The sequence below is a fragment of the Diadema antillarum genome, unplaced genomic scaffold, assembly GCF_040938485.1.
Source record: "Diadema antillarum isolate AM-2024a unplaced genomic scaffold, OU_Dant_1.0 seq00001046_RagTag, whole genome shotgun sequence".
Lineage (NCBI taxonomy): Eukaryota > Metazoa > Echinodermata > Echinoidea > Diadematoida > Diadematidae > Diadema > Diadema antillarum.
Window position 1 is genome coordinate 352,756 of NW_027271877.1, and position 26,160 is coordinate 378,915.

At 39.2% G+C, this 26,160-nt stretch overlaps 2 protein-coding genes across 2 annotated transcripts; one reads left to right on the forward strand and one right to left on the reverse strand.

Moving 5' to 3' along the window:
- The first annotated feature begins 2,424 nt into the window (after positions 1 to 2,424).
- On the forward strand, positions 2,425 to 9,755 carry LOC139743089 (cilia- and flagella-associated protein 157-like). The gene is made up of 8 exons (XM_071653598.1): positions 2,425 to 2,591; positions 4,542 to 4,813; positions 5,476 to 5,629; positions 6,401 to 6,668; positions 7,684 to 7,965; positions 8,538 to 8,755; positions 8,974 to 9,175; positions 9,618 to 9,755. Exons 1-8 carry the CDS (start codon positions 2,425 to 2,427, stop codon positions 9,753 to 9,755), a joined length of 1,701 nt encoding a protein of 566 aa, XP_071509699.1.
- A 9,766-nt stretch (positions 9,756 to 19,521) lies between these two features.
- Positions 19,522 to 25,405, reverse strand: LOC139743085 (nmrA-like family domain-containing protein 1). The gene is made up of 3 exons (XM_071653593.1): positions 24,880 to 25,405; positions 20,700 to 20,893; positions 19,522 to 19,710 (listed from the first exon to the last, which is right to left on the reverse strand). Exons 1-3 carry the CDS (start codon positions 25,403 to 25,405, stop codon positions 19,522 to 19,524), a joined length of 909 nt encoding a protein of 302 aa, XP_071509694.1.
- Between the last annotated feature and the right edge of the window lie 755 nt (positions 25,406 to 26,160).

The following is a 26,160-nucleotide window of genomic DNA, read 5'->3' on the forward strand; positions in this document are numbered from 1 at the left end:
TAAAATGAATAAAATGTTTTCCTTTACCCTACTCTAAAACTTTCAGTCAGTCCCCCCCCCCCCCGACACACACAGACACACAAAACACAGTGCCAGAGCTACCAAATCTCACGCATTCTGCATGAGACTCAAGCATTTAGGGGCCATCTCACGATCTCACGCATGGCACCCATTTTTCTCACGCATCAGGCAAAGTCTGTAACTTGGGCCTATAATAATGAGCATAGCTCAAAAGATTAAAGTGATAGTTGCAAATGACGGTAGGCCTATATTTCCCTTTTGTCTTATAGTCACTTAAGTATGCACCATTAAGAGCTAAAAAATTGAAAAAGCTCCCTACAGTGGGACTCGAGCCACAGGGGAAAAAAAAAAACCCTCCCACACCCTCGCTCGCGCGCACATTCGCATGCCAAGATGCCAAGTCATGAAAATCTCACTCATAATTTTTTTTTTTTTTTTTTTTAACTTGCCATCCCTGCAGTGCTCTGGTAGGTTTTTCTATTTATTAGTTTTAAGTAAGTTCTAAGATTTTGGTTTATGTCAAAATTTTGCATTCTCTCACCAACGCCGTTTGATAATCGAGGGAAATCAATTCACGGAATTACCATGCACCGGTATGTTTTTTTCCCCCCAAACAGTGCATTCACACAGTTCGTGAATTTTAAATTGTTTAAACTTGTTTCACATTTTGTTGTAAGATTTCTCTAATGTGAGGCGGAAATCTTGCAACCTGCGACTCGTATTTTTTTTCTTGTTCTGTTGTACGTGTGTTTGTTTGTTTTTGTTTTCTTTTTAGTCTCGTAAAATGAATTTCGGAAAGTTCCACACATATTTCTTATTAATTTTTCAAGAAGCCCTCTCATCGGACTTCAGGGACGAGTGGCGAGTGGCGGGTAAGAGTTCTGTGGTGAGCGTCCGTAACTTGTGACTCAAGCAACAATACCACCGAAGATGGCGCTATACCTAGCGACTGTGAATTTGCTTGACAACGCTATCGCTTTTCGTGCTGTGCTCGTACAAGCGAGTGAGGTTGTCAAAGTAAGGAAGGGTCGTAACTTGCAACATTTACATCTCATTTGAGTGAATGATACTAGTCAAAGTGCTTAAAACGGTGAGTATATTGTCTCAAATATTGATTCATTTGTTGATAGTTGTAGTTCGTAAAACAGTGATGAAATAATTGTCAAACACGAACAATCAAACCTCCAGGTATAATCAACGCTACATACATTGACACATGTGGGACTGGGGGAATAGCCATCCCTAGTTGTGTACGAACTGATGATGATTGATGAGTGTAATTTGTATTGATACTGAATGGGACTGTGTGGCTTTAAATTGTAATGAGGTGTGTTCGAGACTGTTAACGAACGGTATCTGGGCTTCATTCATATTCAGAATTCTTTATGCGTGTAGAAAACTAGTTAGCATCCATCAGATTTCTAATTCTACTAGTATGTAGGTCTACTACTACTTTCTAGTGCAGTAGTTTAGTGCCAGTGCAGTGGAGTGATTTATTCTTTTGACTTTGATTCCTAAACTTTTCACTCAAACTTACCGACTGTCAGTGCGGTGGGAACAAGCACCAAGTATGACGAGTTAGCCTTCCTGATTATTAACGTTAGTTCAATCTGTCTAGTTGTTTGGCCAAGCACTGCTATGACAAGGCCTATTTACCTTGTTACCAGCAAGTTGTAATCTTGTTGTTATTAAACAAAGGTTAGTAAACAAAAGTTCTAATTATTTATATTAGATACCTAACTTAGATGGGGTTCTAGATCTACACAGTAGTGGTAGAACCTAGCTTCAACCTGAACTTCTATTCACTTCTAACTTCAATAAAAGTCATGGACTGACTAATAATGGCAGTAATGATCTGATCATCTAGGCACCTAAAAGGCTAAAACATTTTATCCTTAATCAAAATCACTTGAGTCACATAGAATCTGGAGGTCTAGATAGATGTACACTAGAAAAGTGGCCACAGCTGTCCCCTTTTCCAAGACAGGGCGGATGTACTAAGTAAAGTAAGTTAAGTAGTATGTACTGTTACTCTTTCTTGATATCGTAATTCATGTATCTATATTGAAATGTTGATGAGCTTTACTTTGCCAATGTAGCCACCTCATAAAAGGCTTGTAACAATTTGTAAATTCTTAAGTATGACTTTCATTTGACTAATAGTACAAGATGATTCTTTTGCATGACAGTGAGGTTGGTTTCTTCATCTGAACTTCTTTTGTTGCAGACAACTTCAAGCCATCTGCTCAACCGCTGATGACCAAGACTTAAAAACATCACAAAATGTAGCCATCATCTATTCCCTTACAACGAAAAACCTATTCTTCATTGATTAAGGTTTGACCCCACTAAAGTTTTGGAAAGTTAGTTTGTAAAAGGAAAGGACAATAAGAATCAACCATCATGCCTCCAAAGAAGAAAGGAGGGAAGAAGAAAGGAAAGAAAAGTGGAAAGAAGAGTGGCAAGCGGTCAGCAAGGGCATCGTCGGCGCCGGACGGCCAGAACCTGAGCGAAGTCGGGAAGGAGTACTTCCTCATTCAGATCCGTGATCTTGAGAGGAGACTAGCAAGGTAGGTGCTTTCACAGAAACTTAACAATTACTGTTGACTCTCAACTCACAGCTCAAGTTCCAGCCAATAATCGTAAGCACCCATCTGCTTTGTCACCAGCATTCAGTTGAATCCCCCAAACTTGACCTACATAAATGTTATCTAACAAGTCCACACTTTTGGTGTAACAGTGTGCCCTACTCGAGTGTAGTCCAATTGGAAGACCAGGGTGACACACACTAGGAACTACAACTGTAAGGGGATTAACGCGTTAGTCGTTGAACTGCCCAAAACCGCCCGTCTTTTAACTCCCTTTAAATGCCTGAAACTGCCTGTCCACTTTTTTATAGTTTTGTGCCTTACCATTTTTATTGTTTTCATATGGAATATATAATTATAAGAGGTCAAAGGTCAACTATACTGTGTCAGAATTACTTCTGTAAGACACCAGTCTCTTTAATAGTAAAGTCTTAATAGGCTTTCAAATAAACATAACTTATAATTAACAAAAACACATGTAAACATGTGAGCTATTTTGCATCCTTTAGAAATTTGTCAAAATGAGGGTAAAATTGCTGTACTTTCCAGGGAACAATAGGCCCATTATGTACGGAATCTTCAGTTGCTAAAGGGTTAAGTAATATCTATATGGTAATTAATTTCCAGACATATGTGCCAGCAGGCGAAGACTGCGCTCCATCAGTGAACATGCCAATTTGCAAACAGTGTACAGTAAAGAGTAGACTGGTCTAAAACATTGAGAACCAATGCGATCCAAGATATGCAATACAAAAGCAACAATTGATCTTTCTACACACTTAACAATGTGAAATAAGGTTGTGGTGCAATAAAGTAGTATTTCATATATGTCTTTTTTTTTTCTTTTTTTTTTAGCCACAATGAGTCAAACTTACATGGGGTGTCCTGAAGTTCTGAATAGTGTTTGCATGGCCATCTGGCTAAGATTTGAAAGAGAGAGTTAGTATATTATATTTTATATCATTTTTTTAAACTTCTGTGGCTCTGCCCTGATTTATAGACCAAATTTGACACACAGGAAAGTAAATCACCTGAGATGCTGAATACTCAGCGTGGGTGGTTCAGTGGTGAATAGTGTATCAAGTTTTTGATGAATCAAGTAATATTTCAGCTGAATTTGCACTCAAGAGTACCCTCAAATTTGCAGTCTGTTTAACCAGGGAGGTGAGACGGTCACCTCCCTGGTTTAACATCAAATGAAGAGTATTAAGTGCCATGGCCCATCAACTTAACTGAGGCCAAACAGCACACAGACTTCAAATGTGTATATAATGCCTTTTTAAAAAATAATTAGCCAGCAGTAATTGCCGACAGGTAATTACAGGTATTGTGAAAAGGTAAAACTCTTTGCATCCTCTTTACTGTGTAGTGAAAGTTAGCCTTTCACTTCAGAGAGTAGAAAATATTGAACATGACACCTTCCCCCTTAATGAAAAATAGAATTGAACAACAACAACAACAACAAACCAGTCATGTCAAAGCTTCTAACTAGGGGCAGTCAGACTGGCAAAAGATCGAGAAGATTAAGTTTGCAATCTTTAAGATCTTGAAGTTTTGCCAGTCTGACCGCAAACTTCCCACGAAACATCCCGCGAAACTTCTCACGAAACTTCCCACTCCAACCAGGGATATTTCCCTCACCCCTGCCAAACTTCTTGATCTGTTTGCAGGCAGTGTCTCCAAAGCGCGACGCCATTGCCATGTACAGATGTGCTTTGATACGTCACAATCACTAGCCATCGGACGGCGCCCTCTTTCTTCTTTCTTGCGCGTGCGAGCGCGTGCGTAGCAATGACCCAAACTGCTCAATCCAAGTTTGGCTGCCAGCCAGTGTGACCGCACGACAAAACTTCGCGATCTTAAACTTCTCGATCTTTTGCCAGTCTGACCGCGCCTAATGTGGCTGCAAACCTGTTTTTCTCCCCATCCCAGGTACCAGCGAAAATGCGACGAGCTGGAGGTGGCCAATGGCGAGTTCCGCTCGCGCTACGACCAGATGGGCACCGACAAGAAGGAGATCGTGGCCTTCCTGAAGAAGCAGCTGGAGCAGCGGCAGGACGAGATCGCCGACCTCAACGACCGGCTGGTGGGCCTGCAGCAGGCCAAGGACACAGAGAAGGACTCGTATGAGGCACAGCTGGCCCAACTCCGCAACGAGTTCCAGGAGACCAAGGACCAGCTGACCTCGGAGAACATGATCCTCAGTGAGTTTTTTTTTTTTTTTTTTTTACTGTAAAAACCAGAAATGTTCGTGTGCATGAAACTTACGAGAAATTTGCAAGGAGCCAGGATTCGTGAAAGTAAAATTCATGGGAGAATTTTTCTTTCTGTGCAATACATTGAATGCCAGTTGCAATTCATAAAATTTCATGCTGCGGAAAAGGCTGTCGACTCCAATTCGCAAACAGTTTTCATGCCACGAATATTTCTGGTTTTACAGTATATCTCTGCATTTCAACAGGAGTAGGAGGAACAATTGCAGAGTAATTCACCATACAGGTCATATAACATCTCACCGCGGACATCCAAACGTTTCCTACTGTGTACATGGTATAATTCATGATGCTTTTACTTTTGTGAATTTCGTCAGTCAACTTATATTTATTAAATCAAAAACTTGAAAAAGCATTGCCTACCATAACACAAATGTGCTGTATATCTTCTTCAAGGTTGGGAGTCACTAACTTTTCTCCTGAAAAGGCATAGAATACTTATTTCTAATTCGTGACTGTGGTTTCGATCTCGATCGCAAAAATGACCCACACGTGAAATTGTTTTACAAATCCCAATTTGCAAAGTATCATGCTCCCTTAGTGCAGGGCGGGTACGGTAATTTATCTTTTTTCCTGTGACCACTTCTCTTTAGGTGGGAAGCTGGCTGCTCTGGAGGAGTTCAAAGTTCAGAAGGAGGACCTAAAGAAGAAGTTTGAGCAGATGGAGGAGGAGCTTGAGAAACAGGCTGACGAGCACAAGGACGAGATATACAAGCTGGAAAAGAAACAAGTCGTCGACAAGGACAGGTAAAGCTCCTGATATATAACCTCTGATGGTTGACGACAAATAGTCAGATATCCTGGTGCTAATGTGTGTATGTCTGTTCGTGCATGATTTGTAACAGTGCTCCTTTTCAAGTCCACACCAAATGAGCATTGTAGACCAAGTTGATAATATTATGAAACTGTGTTGCATAAACTGATGCAAACTTGCATTTCTATACAGTCTGTTACCTCTATGAAGAGTATACCCAGTATTTGATATGGTGTGAGTTGTATGTACTATGTTTTCAGAGACTGAAATACTGGTACGTAGTACAACAGAACTTAGATGATCTGGCTCTAAGGTGTAACGATTTCCATTCAGGTTTCCTTTGTGATTCACATTTCAAAAGCTTGTTGAAAATTAACAATATTTCACATTGCGCAGAGCTGTGTAGCACACTGTTTCCTTTCGTGGAAGTGACTTCCTTAATTTCTTCTAATGCATCACCTCATTATGCTAAACCTTTACCAATATGATGTAATAGAGTGTAAGATAACACAGTTATCGTATTGCTCATTATAATAACCTTAAAGAATGTGTAATGTAATGAATTTTTAAAGTGGCATGTTCCTCGGTTTTTCGGTCATGATAAACTTCAAAGAATTGACATAATGGCATTGTAATGCGGCACACTTATCAGCTTCTGATCAGAATTAACCTCAAAGAATAAGCTGCAATGACATTGTAAGGCAAAATATTTACCATTTTCCTGCTCTCCTACACTATTCCCACCACCCCCTTCTTTCAATCAGGTTGAAACGTGAGATGGTCCTGCGAGTCAACCAGGTGGCGGCCGAGTTCCGCAAGGTCTCCAACAAGCAGATGGCGGACACCACCAAGCGCACCATCCGCGAGAACGTCAGCATCCACGCCCAGCTGGCCAAGATGTCGGACAAGACCATGGAGCTGATCGAGGAGAACGAGGAGCTGCGGGCCAAGGAGAAGAAGCAGCGCCAGCAGCTGGAGATGCTGGAGACCAACGAGAAGGAGCTGGCCAAGAAGAACCACAGCAACCAGAAGGTGTGTGGGGTGGGGGGGGGGGCTCTTTAATTTGACTCGCAGAGTTTTCTCGGACACACCCATATATTCTGGGCCCTATATTGCATAAGAGTTGAGATCAAACATAAGTGAAACTCAAACATGAAACTCTGAATGCTGAATTCTGATCGGCTAATCCCTGATTTCTGTTTGACTTTCTGACTTATGTTTGGTTGCACCTTTTATCGTCGCATCTACAAAATGTCAAATGTTCAGAAGAGCAAAAAAACATGGCAGCCAAATTAAGCACTAATATCAAATAGGATACACTTTCCTTTGACATGCCGTGGTGGCTTCATTTTTGGGGTAAGACAGCTAAGATTTGGACAGGACATCACGTAACTGATTATCTGACCATTAATCCAAAAAAGCAATTTTCACCAAAATTTGAGATACAAGGTCTTGTCACCCCCCAGCAACATTATGCAACAGGGCCCTGTTTCGGCAGACTTGCTACTGTATTGAAGATTTGCGGTATACCACATGTATGCAGTGGTCATGAATTGAACCGTTTGACAGTTGCTGTACGTGGCAGGAAATGATGTAATGAAAGTGTGTAGTATATAGCGTCGCAAGTAGCGATGAGAGATATGATTGGGATACTAAATGAAGAGAAAAAGCAGTTATAGAATAAAGCGAGTGGGAGTGAGAGATATATTGTTAGTAGGATATAGATAGAACTATTTTATATAACAAATAATGCACAGGTTTAAATTTGACGTTAATGGAGATGCAGGTGACTCTCAGGTATTCACATTGTCGTGCATGTTACACCATTGTAAATTACCCTCAAATGCGCTGCTTCTCCAGTAATGCCCTCTCACCTGTGCATTTTTTGTACAATAGCACTGATATTGAATCTCATTTGTCTCATTACTTCTGGTTGTCATGCATTAGAATTGTTCTCTGGTAAGCAATTCTTAACGCTTTAAAAAGAAAATCTTCAAATGTTGTATGTCTAGTTTGAGTGACCTCTAATTCGACCTCTATGTCACAGGTGATCAGGATGCTGACAGAGAAGGCGAAGCAGCAGGAGGACCTCATCGCCGACCTGGAGGAGCGGGAGAAGGAGTACCAGGAGATGGAGGCGGAGATGGCCCTCCTGCGCCAGCAGGCGGACAGCTCCCGGGAGGAGCTGCAGGCCATGGGGCGGGAGGCGGACCAGACGCAGGAGCGGCTAGAGATGATGGAGCAGGAGAAGACGGAGCTGGCCGAGATCAAGATCAAGCTGGAGCGCATCCTGGCCGAGGCGGCCTACTCCCTGCACCGCATCCTCATGGTGAGATGCTGTACATTTACTGTCTGGGATGATCTCTTGTGGTGGTGGTGGTGGTGGTGGTGGTGGTGGTGGTGGTGATGGAGGATGAGCAGATTTTGTTGGTGGTTTTAGTGATGGTGGTGGTGGTGATGGGGATGATGAGGATGATGATTTTATGTGTGATGGATGAGGAGGATGCAGAGTGGTAGCTGTGTTGTATGTTGCTGAAAGATAATGGTCCTGTTAATGGCATAGAATGGTGGTGGTTGTAATCGCATCGGAGTTTATGATCCTACTGATTGTGATGTTGGTTGTGATGTGTTGATGGAAGTATCCTGTGACAGTGTAGTGGTGATGGTGATGATTGTACTGATGATCAATGGAACGATGACAGTGATACAGACATGATATGGCAGCAATAGTTCTTACATTGAAAGTGATTAAGTATCCAATTTTGATGATGATGATGATGATGATGATGATGATGATGATGATGATGATGATGATGATGATGATGAAGGAAATTGTAATGATGATATTAGAGTTTTTCACCTGTGTCATCCCTCATTCTCTCATCCGTTTGTATCCACCAGGGCAACACATCTAAGGTTGCACCCAGCGGCTCCTTGAACTTGGAGGAAGTAGAGAAGAGAGACAACATGCTGGAGCATCTCTTGGTCATCCTCAACAGTGCTGCGGCGATTGGTGTCGGCCCCTCCCCAGAGGCCTTCATCCCAACGGAGGAGGAATTCTACCGGACCAAGAGCAGGGAAGCCATGTACCCCGGCTCGGGCAAGGGTCTAAAACGAGGGTAAGCTGCACAACTTTTCCTGTTCACTCTTTTCCAATCAAGTACTGTAGATGGCTTGTAAATCATTTCATTAGAACTCAAACATGGCCAGAATTTCATGGACCTACTGTCAATGACATGCACAAATTCTATATGTTTTATGTTGATAGCAGTTATATATCTCATGTCCTGCTATTAAAGGCACATTCTATTTTCCCTTCCTTTCTTACCCTCTGTAGGTACACTCCACTGTCCCCCATAGCCAAGGGGGCAGGAACACTCCCCCACTACCGCATGGGAGACCTCGGGCTGGTGCCCCGCCCCAAACCATCCACGTTCCCGTCAGACAAGACACGGCAGCTGTCAGCAACAAGTCGTCTCAACAGACTGCAGGGGGTCAAGTCGAGGTCGGTGGGAATTCAGACCACCAGCTCAGCAAAGGTAAATTGCGTACAATAGCTTTTAGAATCGTTTCCATTTCTTGTCATTGCTGGTGTGGAATTTTTAGTAAAGAGGCAAGTTTGCTCATTATCTTGGCTCCTGCGTCAGACACTTTAAGTCTCCCCAGGTGGAAACTTATTCACAATGATATGAAAGTCGTTTGCAGTTTGTGCTGTTTTTGTAGAATTTTCACATGGAGGCAAGTGTGCTCATCATCATTGTTTCGGCTTCACACTCCAAGCAGAAAAATAAAAATGACAATGAGAAGAAGACAGTAAAGTCGTACTGTAGGAGCAACTAACTGTAACAGTAACTAGAATGCTACCACAATAGCTGTGTTGATCCGCAGGATTTGTAAATTTCAGTACCTTTCAAGATAGTGTCTCTGTAGCATCCCCCCCATCCCCCATCCAACACTTCATTGCTCTCTAATGTCTTTCAGGCTGTGTTCAGAGCGGATCAACTCTTGGGATCAGATGCCACGGCTGCCAAGTCGGCGCTCATACAGGAGCTGGCACTGACGCACAAACAGCGCCCTCTGGCCCCGGTCATGATGCCCGCCGCCAAGGTGACGCGATGATGCGCGCAGGGACAAGGCGTACAAGAATGTAGTGTTTAGCCGTCAGCACCAATGTACTCTGTGATAGAAACGGACACTTGCAAGCAAACATGTTTGATGGAGCACGATGTATTCACGTCATCGCAAAGACTTATGATTTGTCAGCAAGAAACCAAATGCTAGTGAATCCGTCACCACATCTACCCACTTCACAAATTCGGGACATTCTGGCAGGCGTGTGAAAGTGTACAACCCTGAAAATTGTCTTGGTGAAAGTAAGCTTGTGTGTACACTTTACCCCTGTGACTGTAAAGCTATTTTGCCCGGCCAAATCAAATATGTATCACATTCTTTTGGCCTGTCCTATGTCTTAAGTGATTCCAGTTTGAAACTTGTAGAAAATCTGTGGTATTTCCTCAGTGAACTTCCATAGTTTTGATACCAAATGATGTATTCCTATCAGATGCTTCATTGCTTTTCTTGGACAGATTATGCATCATGAAAGGCAAGCTCAAGGTTTTATCAATAATTTGTATTGCACAATGATGGTGTATACTTTTTTCTGTATTATATGTAAATATGAATGCCTTATTATGACAAAAACAAAAAAGGAAGAAACTATTCACAATACTTGTGTCAAGCAAAATAGGAATAAATTCAAGATTGGTGTAGCAAAGCATGTGTGAGCATCGGTGAGACAGAAAGTCTCGATTGTTGCAGAGAGGAAGGAGCAGTGGCGATGTTGAAGACTTTCCTTTTTTCAGAGCATATTCTTTAATGAATGCATGAAAAGAACCAGCCTCTAACTGCCAATCTGATACATTTGACTTTGTGCTGGTGTTCTCTGGATGCAAAATGGTACAGGGGGAAAAGTGGTTATAGAGTGAAGGAGAAAGTTGTAGCAACTCATCTTTTGAGGGTCATGAAATATATATTCTTATCATGATAAATTCATATAAGCTGTTTCAACAGTTGTGATAAAGTGATGCACTAAAGCTACAGCTGTTACACCTGCCACGGTACATCTTTCACTGAATATGCATACTTCTGATAAAGCACTAAACAATGCCTTTGCAAGCATTATTATGGTTTAGATAGTCACTTTTAAAAGATTATGTGCACATGAATGTACTTGCTTTACATAGGGATTCAGTTTTGTGTAGTACGTACCGTCTCTTTCAACAAAGCTTATCTTCCAACATGGTGCATGCTTTATGTTGTTTACCCTACACAAAGTCTCTACTGGTTGTGAGCATCTGTTGAGATATATTTCAGCCCCAATGGTGTCTCCTAATTGAGCTGGAGGGAGCACCAGAATGCTCCCCTCATCCAACCACCAATAGTCACGGTTCTGAGAGGAAATGTGAAGGGAGTAAAGAAGACACAGACAAAATATTTGTCCATTTCAAGTGCTGCTTTCGCGGTATACCGTGAAGCAAGGTAACATACCGTGACATTCAAGGAATTGTAACTTTTACTTGTGTGAACAATCATTCCACTTCCAAAATCAAAAGCCAAAATACATGCTGCTTAGTCAGATATGTTTTTAAAGTGGATATAGCCATTTGCCAGCCACCATATGTGTGGGACGTGAATTCAGTTGAGATTGGAAAGCACTATATGATCTGAAGTATTAATTCTCTGCAGCAGGAGTTGTATTGTGTTTAGCAGTTGTCATGAAACATATACAGAGCTGTGGACTTGTCTGTCTTCTGTCGCTGTAATATCGCAACTTCTGTGCTAACGTCCATCATTTTGCAAGTTTGTATTTGAAGTGGGGTCATATCCTTGCTTGTTTTGTGATGAGGATGTGTGCTTGCACAGAAGTTCAGTACACAGCAATATGATATTAATTTATTGAAATCAGAGAAAGGAATGTTTTAGGGGTTTTATCATGTTCATAGTTGTGTGTATGCATGCATGCAAGTGCACTTGCTTCCAACGCGTCTAAACTTGTGCATTGTTGTGCAGAATGTGCAGGTGGTACAGTACTTACAATGTACAATTGAACTTAACTCTTTACGTGCCAGAGACTTTAGACAGAGTGTACAATGCTGTGGGGTTTTCTGTGCCGATAGCCACTCAAAGCATACAAAGGATTAAGTGCACTTCATTATGAAAGCCTCTTGCACTTCATTTTGATGTTTAGATGGAGCTGTACGTGTAGCATTGCAAGTTCTTACTCCTTTCTTGCATAAAGGATTGCATTCCTCTCGATATTCAGTGGTTTAAAGACAGTACACACCTATGCATTTTATAAAGCCTTATCTCTGTCCATCCTGACGTCATCCGTCCTATGGTCTGCAAAATGTTCTATTTACAATTTTCTATCTTCAATTTTATATTTTGAGTACTGTCCACAAAGTTCTATCAAGGAGAGTGTGAATGTTTCACAATAAAATGCTTATGCACAGTCTTGTGTAAATTGTGAAAATCTTGTGAAGTGTAGTCTTTTGTATGTTAAAGTGAAAACATACCCCCGGGTAGTTCTGGTAAGGGTTTGAGAACCCGTCTTGCACCATTTCATATTTGCTTACAATATATCGGAAGAGTCTACCAAGAAACTTACCTGGCTGACGTACGCGATTTGCTGAGATGATGAGTTGTTTTGGAGTATTTTGAGATCAAAAATAAAAGTAGGTATACCGACTTTTATTCCAGAAGGAGACAGGTTAACTCCGTCTCAGGGACAACTTTGCCCTATTTCAGACAATTTATACGCAGTTCGTGATCGCCAGATTCGTTACATAAGCGCACGTTCATTTTGTAGGCGCACCAAAGAGGTTCTTTGATTTAAAACAGTTTTTAGTTGGGCATTTCTCTCTTTTTTTTTTAAAAAGAAAGAAAACACACTTTTGACATTTTAACCAAAGAAGTTAGGGCAGTTACAGTAAGTTTCAGTTGTAGTTGACAAATGTTGCAATAATGTCACAAAAAAATGAAATATACTGTAGAGTGTTGCTGACTTTTCTGAAATACTATATGTACAAACCACTGTTTGATTGCTTGTCATAGAAAACAGGCAATACTTGTGTTTGTAACAAATCTTTTGTTGCCGATGGATACATGTATCAACAGTGAATTTGAGGCAACTGGCAGAAAGTGTAAGACCTACACAAATCATCAATACAAAGGCCCTGTGGTATAGATGCCTGTAGGTTTCATAAATGGCAGAATGATTACAACAGATACCAAAGTAACTTGGATTTCCCATTGGTTGCCACGGTAGCAGCAATCACTGTCCTTTGCTATGACATACTTCACAGTTTACAAGTGGCATAGCCATACCATGATCCTTTGCTTGTTACACCCGAGACAGATGTGTGAAATCAATCAAGACGGCTTTCATTACAATCAAATGAATAGTTTGTTCGCAAAAACCGATAAGTCCACTTTTGAAGATTTTGAAGTACGGTCTCTGTCATAAAGTACAAAGTAATACCTTTTAAATGACATATTGGTCACTATATATAAAGGTACATTTTTGAAGTTATGATATGATATTATGCATCATGAAAGGCAAGCTCAAGGATTTGTCCATTAATTGTATGCACAACGATGGCATATACTGTATTATATGTAAATATGAATGCCTTATTATGACAAAAAAAAAGAAATTATTCACAATATGCTTGTGTCATGCAAGAATGGAATAAATGCAAGATTGGTATAGCAAAACATTTGTGAGCATCGAAGAGACAGACAATCTTGATTGTTGCACAGAAGAAGGAGCAGTGGCGATGTTGAAGACTCTCCTTATGTTCAGAGCATATTTCGGTACTGTACACAAGAAAAGAATCAGCCTCTATTTCCACTGCCTATCTGATCTATTCGACTTTGTGCTGGTGTTCTCTGGGTGCAAAATGGTACGGGGGAAAAGTGGTTGGAGGGTGAAGGAGAAAGTTGTAGCAACTCATCTTTTGAGGGTCATGAAATATATATTCTTATCATGATAAATTCATATAAGCTGTTTCAACAGTTGTGATAAAGTGATGCACTAAAGCTACAGCTGTTACACCTGCCACGGTACATCTTTCACTGAATATGCATACTTCTGATAAAGCACTAAACAATGCCTTTGCAAGCATTATTATGGTTTAGATAGTCACTTTTAAAAGATTACGTGCACATGAATGTACTTGCTTTACATAGGGATTCAGTTTTGTGTAGTACGTACCGTCTCTTTCAACAAAGCTTATCTTCCAACATGGTGCATGCTTTATGTTGTTTACCCTACACAAAGTCTCTACTGGTTGTGAGCATCTGTTGAGATATATTTCAGTCTCAATGGTATCTCCTAATCGAGCTGGAAGAATGCTCCCCTCATCCTACCACCAATAATCACGGTTCTGAGAGGAAATGTGAAGGGAGTAAAGATCGAAGACACAGACAAAATATCTGTCCATTTCAAGTGCTGCTTTCGCGGTATACCGTGAAGCAAGGTAACATACCGTGACATTCAAGGAATTGTAACTTTTACTTGTGTGAACAATCATTCCACTTCCAAAATCAAAAGCCAAAATACATGCTGCTTAGTCAGATATGTTTTTAAAGTGGATATAGCCATTTGCCAGCCACCATATGTGTGGGACGTGAATTCAGTTGAGATTGGAAAGCACTATATGATCTGAAGTATTAATTCTCAGCAGCAGGAGTTGTATTGTGTTTAGCAGTTGTCATGAAACATATACAGAGCTGTGGACTTGTCTGTCTTCTGTCGCTGTAATATCGCAACTTCTGTGCTAACGTCCATCATTTTGCAAGTTTGTATTTGAAGTGGGGTCATATCCTTGCTTGTTTTGTGATGAGGATGTGTGCTTGCACAGAAGTTCAGTACACAGCAATATGATATTAATTTATTGAAATCAGAGAAAGGAATGTTTTAGGGGTTTTATCATGTTCATAGTTGTGTGTATGCATGCATGCAAGTGCACTTGCTTCCAACGCGTCTAAACTTGTGCATTGTTGTGCAGAATGTGCAGGTGGTACAGTACTTACAATGTACAATTGAACTTAACTCTTTACGTGCCAGAGACTTTAGACAGAGTGTACAATGCTGTGGGGTTTTCTGTGCCGATAGCCACTCAAAGCATACAAAGGATTAAGTGCACTTCATTATGAAAGCCTCTTGCACTTCATTTTGGTGTTTAGATGGAGCTGTACATGTAGCATTGCAAGTTCTTACTCCTTTCTTGCGTAAAGGATTGCATTCCTCTCGATATTCAGTGGTATAAAGACAGTATGCATTTTATAAAGCTTTATCTCTGTCCATCCAGACATCATCCGTCCTATGGTCTGCAACATTTTCTATTTACAAATTTTCTATCTTCAATTTTATATTTTGAGTACTGTCCACAAAGTTCTATCAAGGAGAGTGTGAATGTTTCACAATAAAATGCTTATGCACAGTCTTGTGTAAATTGTGAAAATCTTGTGAAGTGTAGTCTTGTGTATGTTAAAGTGAAAATATAGTTCTGGTAAGGGTTTGAGAACCCGTCTTGCACCATTTCATATTTGCTTACAATATATCGGAAGAGTCTACCAAGAAACTTACCTGGCTGACGCAATTTGCTGGGATGATGAGTTGTTTCGGAGTATTTTGAGATAAAAAATAAAAGTCGGTATACTGACTTTTATTCCAGAAGGAGCCAGGCTAACTCCGTCTCAGGGACAACTCGGCCCTATTTCAGACAATTTATACACAGTTCATGATCGCCATATTCATTACATAAGCGCACGTTCATTTTGTAGGCACACCAAAGAGGTTCTTCGATTTAAAACAGTTTTTAGTTGGGCATTTCTCTTTTGAAAAAAAAGAAAGAAAAGACACTTTTGACATTTTAACCAAAGAAGTTAGGGCAGTTACAATATTAAAAAGTTTCAGTTGTAGTTGACAAATGCTGCAATAATGTCACAAAAAATGAAACATACTGTAGAGTGTTGCTGACTTTTCTGAAATACTATATGTACAAACCACTGTTTGATTGCTTGTCATAGAAAACAGGCAATACTTGTGTTTGTAACAAATCTTTTGTTGCCGATGGACACATGTATCAACAGTGAATTAGAGGCAACTGGCAGAAAGTGACAGACCTATACAAAAATCATCAATACAAAGGCCCTGTGGTATAGATGCCTGTAGATTTTATACATGGCAGAATGATTACAATTCAACAACAGATACCAAAGTAACTTGGATTTCCCATTGGTTGCCACGGTAGCAGCAATCACTGTCCTTTGCTATGACATACTTCACAGTTTACAAGTGGCATAGCCATACCATAATCCTTTGCTTGTCACACCCGAGACAGATGTGAAATCAATCAAGACGGCTTTCATTACAATCAAATGAATAGTTTGTTCGCAAAAACCGATAAGTCCACTTTTGAAGATTTTGAAGTACGGTCTCTGTCATAAAGTACAAAATAATACCTTTTAAATGACATATTGGTCACTATATATAAAGGTACATTTTTGAAGTTATGGTCAAAAGAAGCAAAAATTTTCTTATTATTCTCTAAATTTTTTTTTTACCTTTAATCGCAAATATCTCCATTTGGCAAATATGGACTTATCGCTTTTTGTGAACAAACTCTTCAAATGTATCACCGGCTCTCTCAGTCCTCATAAAACCAAACCTAAACTCACATCTTATTTCATACTTAATCATTTTAGTGGCTGCAGAGAACTACATGTACGTCATTTTCCTTTTGAGAAAGAAGAGCTGTAAAAGTATGTCTTCTCAGACAGATGAAAATTGTTACATAAGCTACAACTTAGTTGCTGAATTTAATCAGGAAAGGGTTCTTGATATCAAGCAAAAAAACAACAACAACAAAAAAAACATGTAGAGGTTGATACCACCTAGATCCTTTTAAGCCAATAAAATGAGATTTTCATTGAAAATGTGTATAGGGCACATATTTATTATAATTATGTAGTGTATACTGTAAAACGAGGAATGATCGCATGCATTTTAATGTCATGAATTTCGCGAAATTACCAAAATTTGCAAAATCAAAATGCACGCTAAATATCTTGTCTACACTATATGCATTGATTGTTAGAGGCAACTCTCGAAAATTTCATGCTGCGAATAAGGCCGTTGGCTCCCATTCGCGAAAATTTCACGCCGCGAAAATATCGTTTTTTACAGTACACCGATGCTGCCATGGGTAATTTTAATTTAGGGCGTAAAGGGTTAGCTTGAGGTCAGATCATGATGCTGTGTATTTCGTGAAAGTACCTAGTATGATAATACTTCAGCAACTGCAGTTGGCATACGACTGAGAGGGCACGTGGGGTTTGTTTTCAGTAATTTTTTTTTAGGGTTTATTGTAAATGTCTGTGTGTGTGTTTGTGTGTGTATTTTGTGTTAAATGAAACATACAATGATAAAAGAGAATACATTATGCTGTACTCTTTTTTTTATGAATATCAATCAATATTTCAAGTCATTTATTCCAAACAATGACATGTTTGTCAAACATGATGGGGGACAAACACATACATGTACAAATAATCTATCACTACACCATACAAAAATATTCAATTTATATAAAGAAAATGGAGGCACTTTGAACACTATGCAAGCCATTTGACTTACATGAAGTCCAAGGAATGACTGACAATACAGTTGTACATGTATTACCTTATTTCACATTACAGCAGAAATTCATCAATATATCACTCGACAAAAATAAAGAGAGGCAAGTTTAGCTTCCTTATGCCTGTCTACATCTGGCTCTTTCCTCACCACACAATATTGTCAATTAGTCAAGCACAGTTGTTGTTGTTTTTTTTTTTCATCATACTTTAGATATGCTACAAGTACCAGTAGTAACAAGAACGAAGAGCATTCCTGACAGTACTTGAATATACTTCACACAAATTTGAATTTACTTTGGTTCTGGACAAGACACATCGTAAAGTTACATCATCTATTCTATCATGCCCATTGCATTCCTTTGGCATCGCAATTTTATCATGCACAAGGTAACATTTTTCAATACACAATGCTGATTCCTGTACATAATTCACACACATTGCATTGAGCCCCAAAGCAGCTAATCTGTACTCTTGTTTTGCTTCTCGGTTGTGTTTCCTAAACAAATAAAATCCACGGCAAGTTTCCAACCCAAATCCACCACAAATTCACAAAAGCCCATTGTCAAACAGAAAAACAAAAGTTCAGCGTTGTTGAGAATTTTAACTTTAAGGTAAGAATGAGAAAATATTCAAACTTTCTTAAAGGATACAGCAGAACACTAGTACCTTGAGAGCATCGCTCATGATGTCAAAATTACGACTCTTCGGACACAGTAGAGAATGAATTAACCCCATGCAGAAGAAAAAGATCTTTCAAATTCAAATGAGGTGAAACAACAGCAACAGAGCAGTGAAATCTTGAGCCAAACCTAATAAATGTAATGGAAATAATATGCCATTGGCATTTGCCCAGTAACTAATCAATTATGGTGCCAAATAGACACCTAGAAATATCTACTTTGGTTGTGTCATTACAGTGTTATTTGATATATGCTCTCCATTCTTTTTGCGCATAAAATGTTTTAACTTCAAATTTTCTTTAGATGAACAATTAAAAATCTTCTTTATCTTCGCCAATCTAAATCTGAAGGACATGTTGCTATTACACACTATTGAAAACAAAGTAAATGTTATCATTAAAAATCCAAGATTCATTACATTTGGGGCCTTTGTGCACAAAATGTGATAGGATTTCTGGTCCCATGGAAAAGACTGCTCTATCAAGGTCCCCACAAGATAACTGTCAAGTAACTTACTGACACTGAAACTAACAACATTTTGAAATACACCTATGTTTCAAGTTCTATTTTAATCCTTCATTGATCTGCTACTATGACTTCACTAAATTCAGAAATAATAAATAGAGTCGATAGCAAAACCCAAGTATGAAACATGCCTTGCAGTGCAGTAATTGATTTCAGTACCTAAAAAACACCCTTCTATCAAAGAATATAAGAATCTTTAAAACAGCAGTTTCGTATCAATCTCCATCAACAGCACTCTCTAATATACATATTGCTTTCAAAATATTCAAGGCAGCAAAAAAAGTTTGGAAAAAATCTTGTGCGATTTTTGTGAGTTCATACACAAAATTCAGCCACATAATATCATCTATCTCTTACTAATAAATATTTCTCATCCTCCCATATATTGTACATGATTTGATTGTACAGCATACAAAAAATACAAATTTGTGCATATTTCAAGGTGACAGTGTGTTTATGTTGAACTTACTGAACAACACTGATTTGTGTGATATTCTGTATACGCCATATTTCACAGTGGTTTTTTTTTTACTTGGAAAATTAACAATACAGACAAAAAAGGCTTTTCAAGACAGAAAGGCACTATGTTATTGTCTCAAAGGCAGAAAATCAATAACTTGTTTCTTGAAGCTATTGTTGTGGTTCTCGATTAAAGATTTGACCATTTACCCAAATGTCTCACAAGTCCAAACTCACGACATATCATGCTTGCGAAATGCATGGTGTATGCAGTGTACTCTTGCACTGAAGGCACTGAGGCACTAGTTTTCACAGCTCAATCAAAAAATTGGAGCAGCAGGTACATGTATTTGTCTTTCTGATATTTCTACAAACAACCGACTCGTAGACTGATGTACATTTATTTTCATAAGGAGATCAACAAGAAGTGCCCTCAGTTTTCACGCAAGAAAGGAATGACTTCAAGTTGGCAGTGATTGACAATGCAAAGTTATGATAGCACAAGGCTGCCCGGCCTAATTCAGCATGGCATATAGTGACGTCTTGTTCTCCACGACCCAATCCTCAAATGTCTTGACACTGGGCACCATCTTCTTGGTCGTCTCCATGTTGTAACGAAGGTCGTGCCTCGCCATAAACTCAAACATGTTGGCCAGGTCCTCCACGCCGGGGACCTTGAAGCGTCGGAACTCCTCAACTTGCATCTATCCAACGTAAACGCACAAAAAGTTGACAACAATACACACACAATCCAAAACCTTCCGAAACAACCTGTTACTGATATTCAGTTCATCCTTCATATCTGCAACTTTTAAATGATAATTTTTGTTGTAGTTTGGAAGAAATAAAAATGCTGACTTTTTTTTTTCTTGAGAGAAGATGTCCCTGTCTATCTCTGCTATATAGTGGGCACAAGATGCTAGCTCTTTACTTGAGTAGTCATGACGCATGCAAATCTTCCAAGTTGATATTGTGTGAACCGGTTTGAAGTCATACCCAGTGGGACAGAGCAAAGGTGTTTTGATAATGCATGTTCCTTTTACACCTCCTGCAGCTGAAATGTGTCCTTTTGATAGAGTTCTTATTAGAGGGACAGAGGAAAGAAATGCCATGATGTTTAAACAGGGATCAAACTTCAATGTCCCTTAAAAAATGAACAAAGTAAAAGTATGTTGAAAAAAATAATCAATTATCATATCAAAGTAATTTGTTTCTTCTTTATTTCACTTACAACACCAAAGGTGGGGGTACTGTGGCATAGTCGATAAGACTCACCACTCCCAATCGGAGGACCCGAGTTCGAATCCCGCCCAGTGCTTAGACTGTACGTCCTTGGACAAGATGCTTTTACCCACCATGTCCCTCTCGACCCAGGTGTATAAATTGGTACCTGGAAACGCTAGGGTAATGATAATGGCAGGGCCCTCTGGTAGAGCAGTGGTAACACTGAAAAGGCTACCCTGGGTAAATAAGATCTTCTTCTTCTTCTTCTTATTCTTCTTCTTCTTCTTCTTCTTCTTCTTCTTCTTATTATTATTATTATTATTGTTATTATTATTATTATTATTATTATTGTTATTATTATTGTTATTATTATAATTATTATATTATTATTATTATTATTATTATTATTATTATTATTATTATTATTATTATTATTATTATTATTATTATTATCATCAGTTTACATTACCTTTTTGTCTTTGAACTCATTTGGCTTGAGATGCTTTGTGAAGATCTGCGCAATCTCGTCCACGCGGAGCTTGTCGCCCACCATGGCGAATGTCTTGTTCATCGTCTGGGCGGGGTTGTTGAAGATGTAAGCCAGGGCTGTGCCTGCCTGGGTGATGTCGAACATGTTGATGGGCGTGTTCAGCATCGGAATGTCTGCAATGGCAAACGGAGATGAACACATGTGTCAAAAACTGATTTTATCACAGTTAATTCTGTCATGACCATTGGTGTAATGTACTGTTTCATTATAATTTTGACATGTTGGTTCAGTTTTCAGTTTCAGTTTCAGTAAGTTTTATCTAGTTCAGAGAGGTCAAATTGCTATATACTTTAAAAAGCACAGCAATCTTTTGAAGCCTGAAGTGGTCCATTTGAAGATTATATTCTTACAGGATGTGTATATCACTATAAAGATGAAAAGACAAAAGAAAAGTAACTTGTAACTCAGTTGTTTCTGCGATTCTTAATGACCCCAAGTGTCTGAAGCAAAAAAAAACAAAATTCTCTATACGTAAAGCAATATGACAGGTAGAAAAATTAATGACTCATGTAGAAACAGTCACATTATTATCTAATCACAAGTGATCAACATGAATGACAAGCTCATGTTGATAAAAGCTTTATATACATGTGTGTTGACCAATTGCGATCAAAAAACCATTGCATCTACAAACCGAATTCGCCACAAAACCCATGCATCAGATGACTTGAACACCATGCACAGAACAATTACAGCAATCCAAATCTTCCCACTGCATTTGTGTGGTGAATTTATAACCATTAGTACAATCGGTTCCAACAATGGCATGAAAAGGAGGGGAAAGAAATGATGATCAAGGGCATGCATTGAATGATCAGTGAAGTGTGCACAAATCAATACATTATTTGAGTAACCAACCCTGCAGAACAACTGTAACAATTACATTGAAGTTTGGGTACAGCTGGCAGCCGGATCTTGATCATGCTAGACAGTAAAAGACAGATTGTGAGGATAAGTTGAATTGTTATTCATACGTACTATAGTATCAAGGCATTCACGGTGGTGGTAGGGAGAATGTCCACACTTCCCCCTGCATATATGTCCAATTGTCTGTCTGTCTGTCTGTTCATCTATCTATCTAATCACCTATATATCAATGTGTCATCTGTCCATCTATCACCTCTCTACCTATCTCTTATCTTTGTATCACATATCTATTACCTATCTTTGTATCTATCACCTATCAATCTATATATTCATCTCCATCTATTTCTATATCTCATCTATCTATCACCTATCTATAATATCTAATTATCTATCACTAATCTTTGAATCTATCACCCATCAATCTATCTATCTCTCACCTTTCTATTACCTCTCCATCTTTCTCTAATATATCTATCCCTCTCTATCTCTTATTTATCTCTATCTCTTATCTCTCTCTATCTCTCATCTATCTCATCTCTTATCTATCTCTACATATACATGTGTATATCCTTTCCATTCTGCCTTTCTCTCTTGTAAACTACACCCTCATGATAAAAGGGCAACATTGCATTTTATTCACCGACATCACACATAGGAGCCTAAAACTGTTTGCATAAGCCCTCCACTAAAAATCCTCCATCACCTAACAGAAGGCTCATACAGCAAACAGGAGGTTTTGGCAGACAAAAGAAGGAGTCTGAGCTCAAGCATGCATGAGACTTTTTTTCTTTTTTCCTTTGTCTTTTTGGTATTACAGCTGTCACTGGTATCCGTAAGATGCAAACAGCAAATGAACTATTTCCCTTGAAGCCACTATCGTGACTGCTACTTGTTGTTGAAAAAAAAAGAGAAGCAGTCTCGGCTGGAGGTAAACTCATTTGATTTGAAGTGTCGTACATATAATGCATGCTTTTCATTTCCACACCTCCTTCAGGATAAGCACCTTCTTTGGAGGTAGTACCAAGTAAGCAAGTTAGCAAAGTAATGGACATTCAGAGTCGGATTGTAGAATGACAAATAGAATAGCTACACATTCAGAGTTAAAACCATGAAATGAGACATGCCACCTTTTAAGATGAGTGAAGGATAATGAGCACGCAGGTACTATACATGGGCAGAGCTAGGAAAAAGAGAAAGGACATTGAGAAGTGAAATCTACTTTAAAAAAAGTCAAACTGTTTAGGGTGAAATAGTGCAACTTTCAACATTTTGAACATCAGCACATGAGCATGAATGGTGGCTGACACATCACTAGCCATGCACAATACCAATCTCTCTAATTCAAAAGGTAATAAAACAATTGACCTGCCCTCTCTTGGAATATGTTTAAGAAAGGCCATAATATTCATTTACTTTGAGAAGGGCAATACCAGTAAAGAATTTGAAGTAGGTACATGTACAATACCACCTCTGATGATACGGTCATGGCCATGCCATTTACTCTTAATATTTCCACGATGTAGCTCTAATTTCAATAAGTTGCTCCTCTTGCTACACTGTATTTGGGCTAATTCTCTTTCCATTTGAGTAAGCTTTCAATAGCAGCATTATGAGTACAAGACAACAAGAAATGATCAAGCTCTGAAAATTACATGTTAGAATCCACCAGAAATTGAGATGAGAAGAACAGTTAGTAACATACTAGTACTAAAGCAGCACAAAAAAAGAGAGAAAAAAAGGTGACCTGCACATCAAATCAGAAACACAATGCAGCAAGAAATCTCATGAAAAATAAAAACAGTAAAGCCATAAATAAGCACCCTTGATGAGTTATTTACTCCTCCCCGTTTCATTCATTTTAAAACAGGTTGTAAACAGAACTGAATGACTGTTAGCAAGTTCTAATACAATCTATTTGTTGTAACATAAAGAGTGAATAAATCTAGGTTGAGAATATATCAGAAGCATCAATAGAAAAACTATACCAAAAAAATGCAACCACAGTAATACAAACATCTCAACATTACCACCGCATTAAACAACTTCAAATAACAAAAGAATATCATAAACCAAACAGACCAGAAAAGGGAAACACAATGACATGGCAACAACACAGTAACCCCTTCAGATGGCACCATGAGACAGTTGAATGTACTGTATGATGGGATGCTTGAGTTGTGATGATAAATGGCTCCACTTAACATGAAACACCACTCCATACAAATGTCTTTTGGATGTAAACCCAACCCAACAATACAACATGCTACATTGTATGTATACACAGAATATATTCATTACTTAGGGCTCAGATTCAGGGTATCTTGTGTAAGCAGCATGAAGGCACAGCTTGGATGGCTGATGAAATCTTTTCCTTCGAGAGATCTTGTGAGAGTGTGGATGCGCATTTCACAAGTCAAGGAGGACGTCATTAGACATTCATAATTTAACACAAAGTATATACAGTAAGTTCATTCATACATTGCTATTAACTAAATTTGATATGAGAATCTGGAAAGGGAAGCACAAAGAGAAGGTAATGTAATTATTCTATCATGCAGATGAACATGGTCTGATGATGGTGACTTAAAAGTGCTATTATTCAAATACTGACTAGAAATGTCGCTATGGCGACTGGTATGCCTCCGCCATATTGCATGATTCTCGTAATAGGTCTATAGTACACGTGGACAATGTGTGATTACATTTTCACAAAATTGGCAAAATATCAAAATGACACGACAGTCACAAATGTGTTGAATGTTCACCTTCCTTGACCTAGGTTTAATTGGATGAATGGGAGAGCATGCGTTTGGGGATTTTAGGACTTTTACTTGACTTTGACCCATTCCAAAGTTTATGCATTGAGTAATTTTCAAGGTACAGTGAAAAAGTGCAATTTCTGTATTGAATAGTAAATTGTTACCATTTTCATCTGGCCTTTGACCCTTGACCTCTGACCCTAAAATTCATAAGAGAATCACTGTCAGGCAGAACATGCATAAATATATATACTAAGTTTTAAGATAACTTGAGCCACTTCCCAGATATGGAGAAGAAGTAAAGTTCAGCGCTTTCACTTGATCTTTGACCTTTGAGGAAAAAAACAAACAAACAACTTCCCAGATGGTCCAACTTTCCTCAAAATTCACTGAACTATTCTTCTGATATTTTTACATTCTATGAATTCATTCATAGTTTGGGGTAAAATTCCCCTTAAATGGTTCATACTAACCTATGCCATATATATGCTGCTGCAGCTTCTTTGGTTTGAAGGCCGTGGTGAGGTTCTGGTACGAGAACGGAAAAATAACACTCGTCCTGGGCAGCTCTCGCTCGTTGATGTGGTCGTTGATGCGCGCCTTGGCATCGCAGTTGGCTGCCGCGATACCGATGGCTTGCCTGACGTGCGGCAGCGTGCTGACCACCAGGTGTTGTAACTTCTTGACCATGGCAACGTCCACTACATTCTCTCCCTGCTGGTACTCCAACTCCTCGGGATTCGGGGCACTGAAGTCCGTCTCAGTCCAGAGGAAACAGCCGTAAGCCCCTTCTAGCGCCTTGGCGATGCTCTGCCGGTCATTGAGGTCGGTTTTGAAGATCTCCACTCCAAGATCTCGCAGTTTCTGCTCCGCATCGCTGGGAGACTTGTTGGCTGCGACGACTGCCCTGACCGTGTACTTGGGATCCTTGAGAAGTGCGTGAATGAGGGAGTTACCCTGGGGGTCCGTGGATCCAAAGACTGCGATGATTTTCGACATCTTGTTGGGTCTTCAATCTGGTTTCAGAGCACCACACTTTTTTTATTCCTATCTCTCTCTTTCTCTCTCTATCTCTCTGTATTTCCTGTGTGAGATAAAATACAGGGAAACGATATAAACCATATAACACACTTTGGATAAGAATCATTTTGTGAAAAACATATTGCACTCAAATCATGTGCCATTTGGACAGTTATCATAGAGATCCTCTCAGAAATTATTTCAGACATGGTACAGTCTTATCTAATCTATTCTAAATGTTTTAATCATATTTCTTTCATCTTTTTGTTCCTTTGCTTAAGGTAGGTAAAAGAAGCTGTTTAATATAAAGGGTAGCTAGGGGCTGATCAATACCCGGGTGTATTGACACAAAGTCTCCAGCTGGTGTATGAAGATTACTAGGCATAAATTCTGAGTATATAGAAAAATGTCAAGGCAAACTTTTAATATACAAACTGTATACGCCGAATATTTCGCGAGGTTTTTATTTTCGCGAATTTCACGAGTCAGCCGCTATTCGTGAAATTAAAAGCACGCGAAAATATTGACTCTAATGCCGATATGAATGTGACGTATGCATTTTCTCCATCAGTACAGGACTCCACGATCGCGACTTTAACCACTCGCGAAATTGCTGGGTAGTCCCCATTCGCGAAAATTTAGACTCGCGAAATATATGGCGTATACAGTAATCGGTTGAATATATATGATGTACATCTGGCAAACAGGTAAAATACATATATATTATGGTTTAG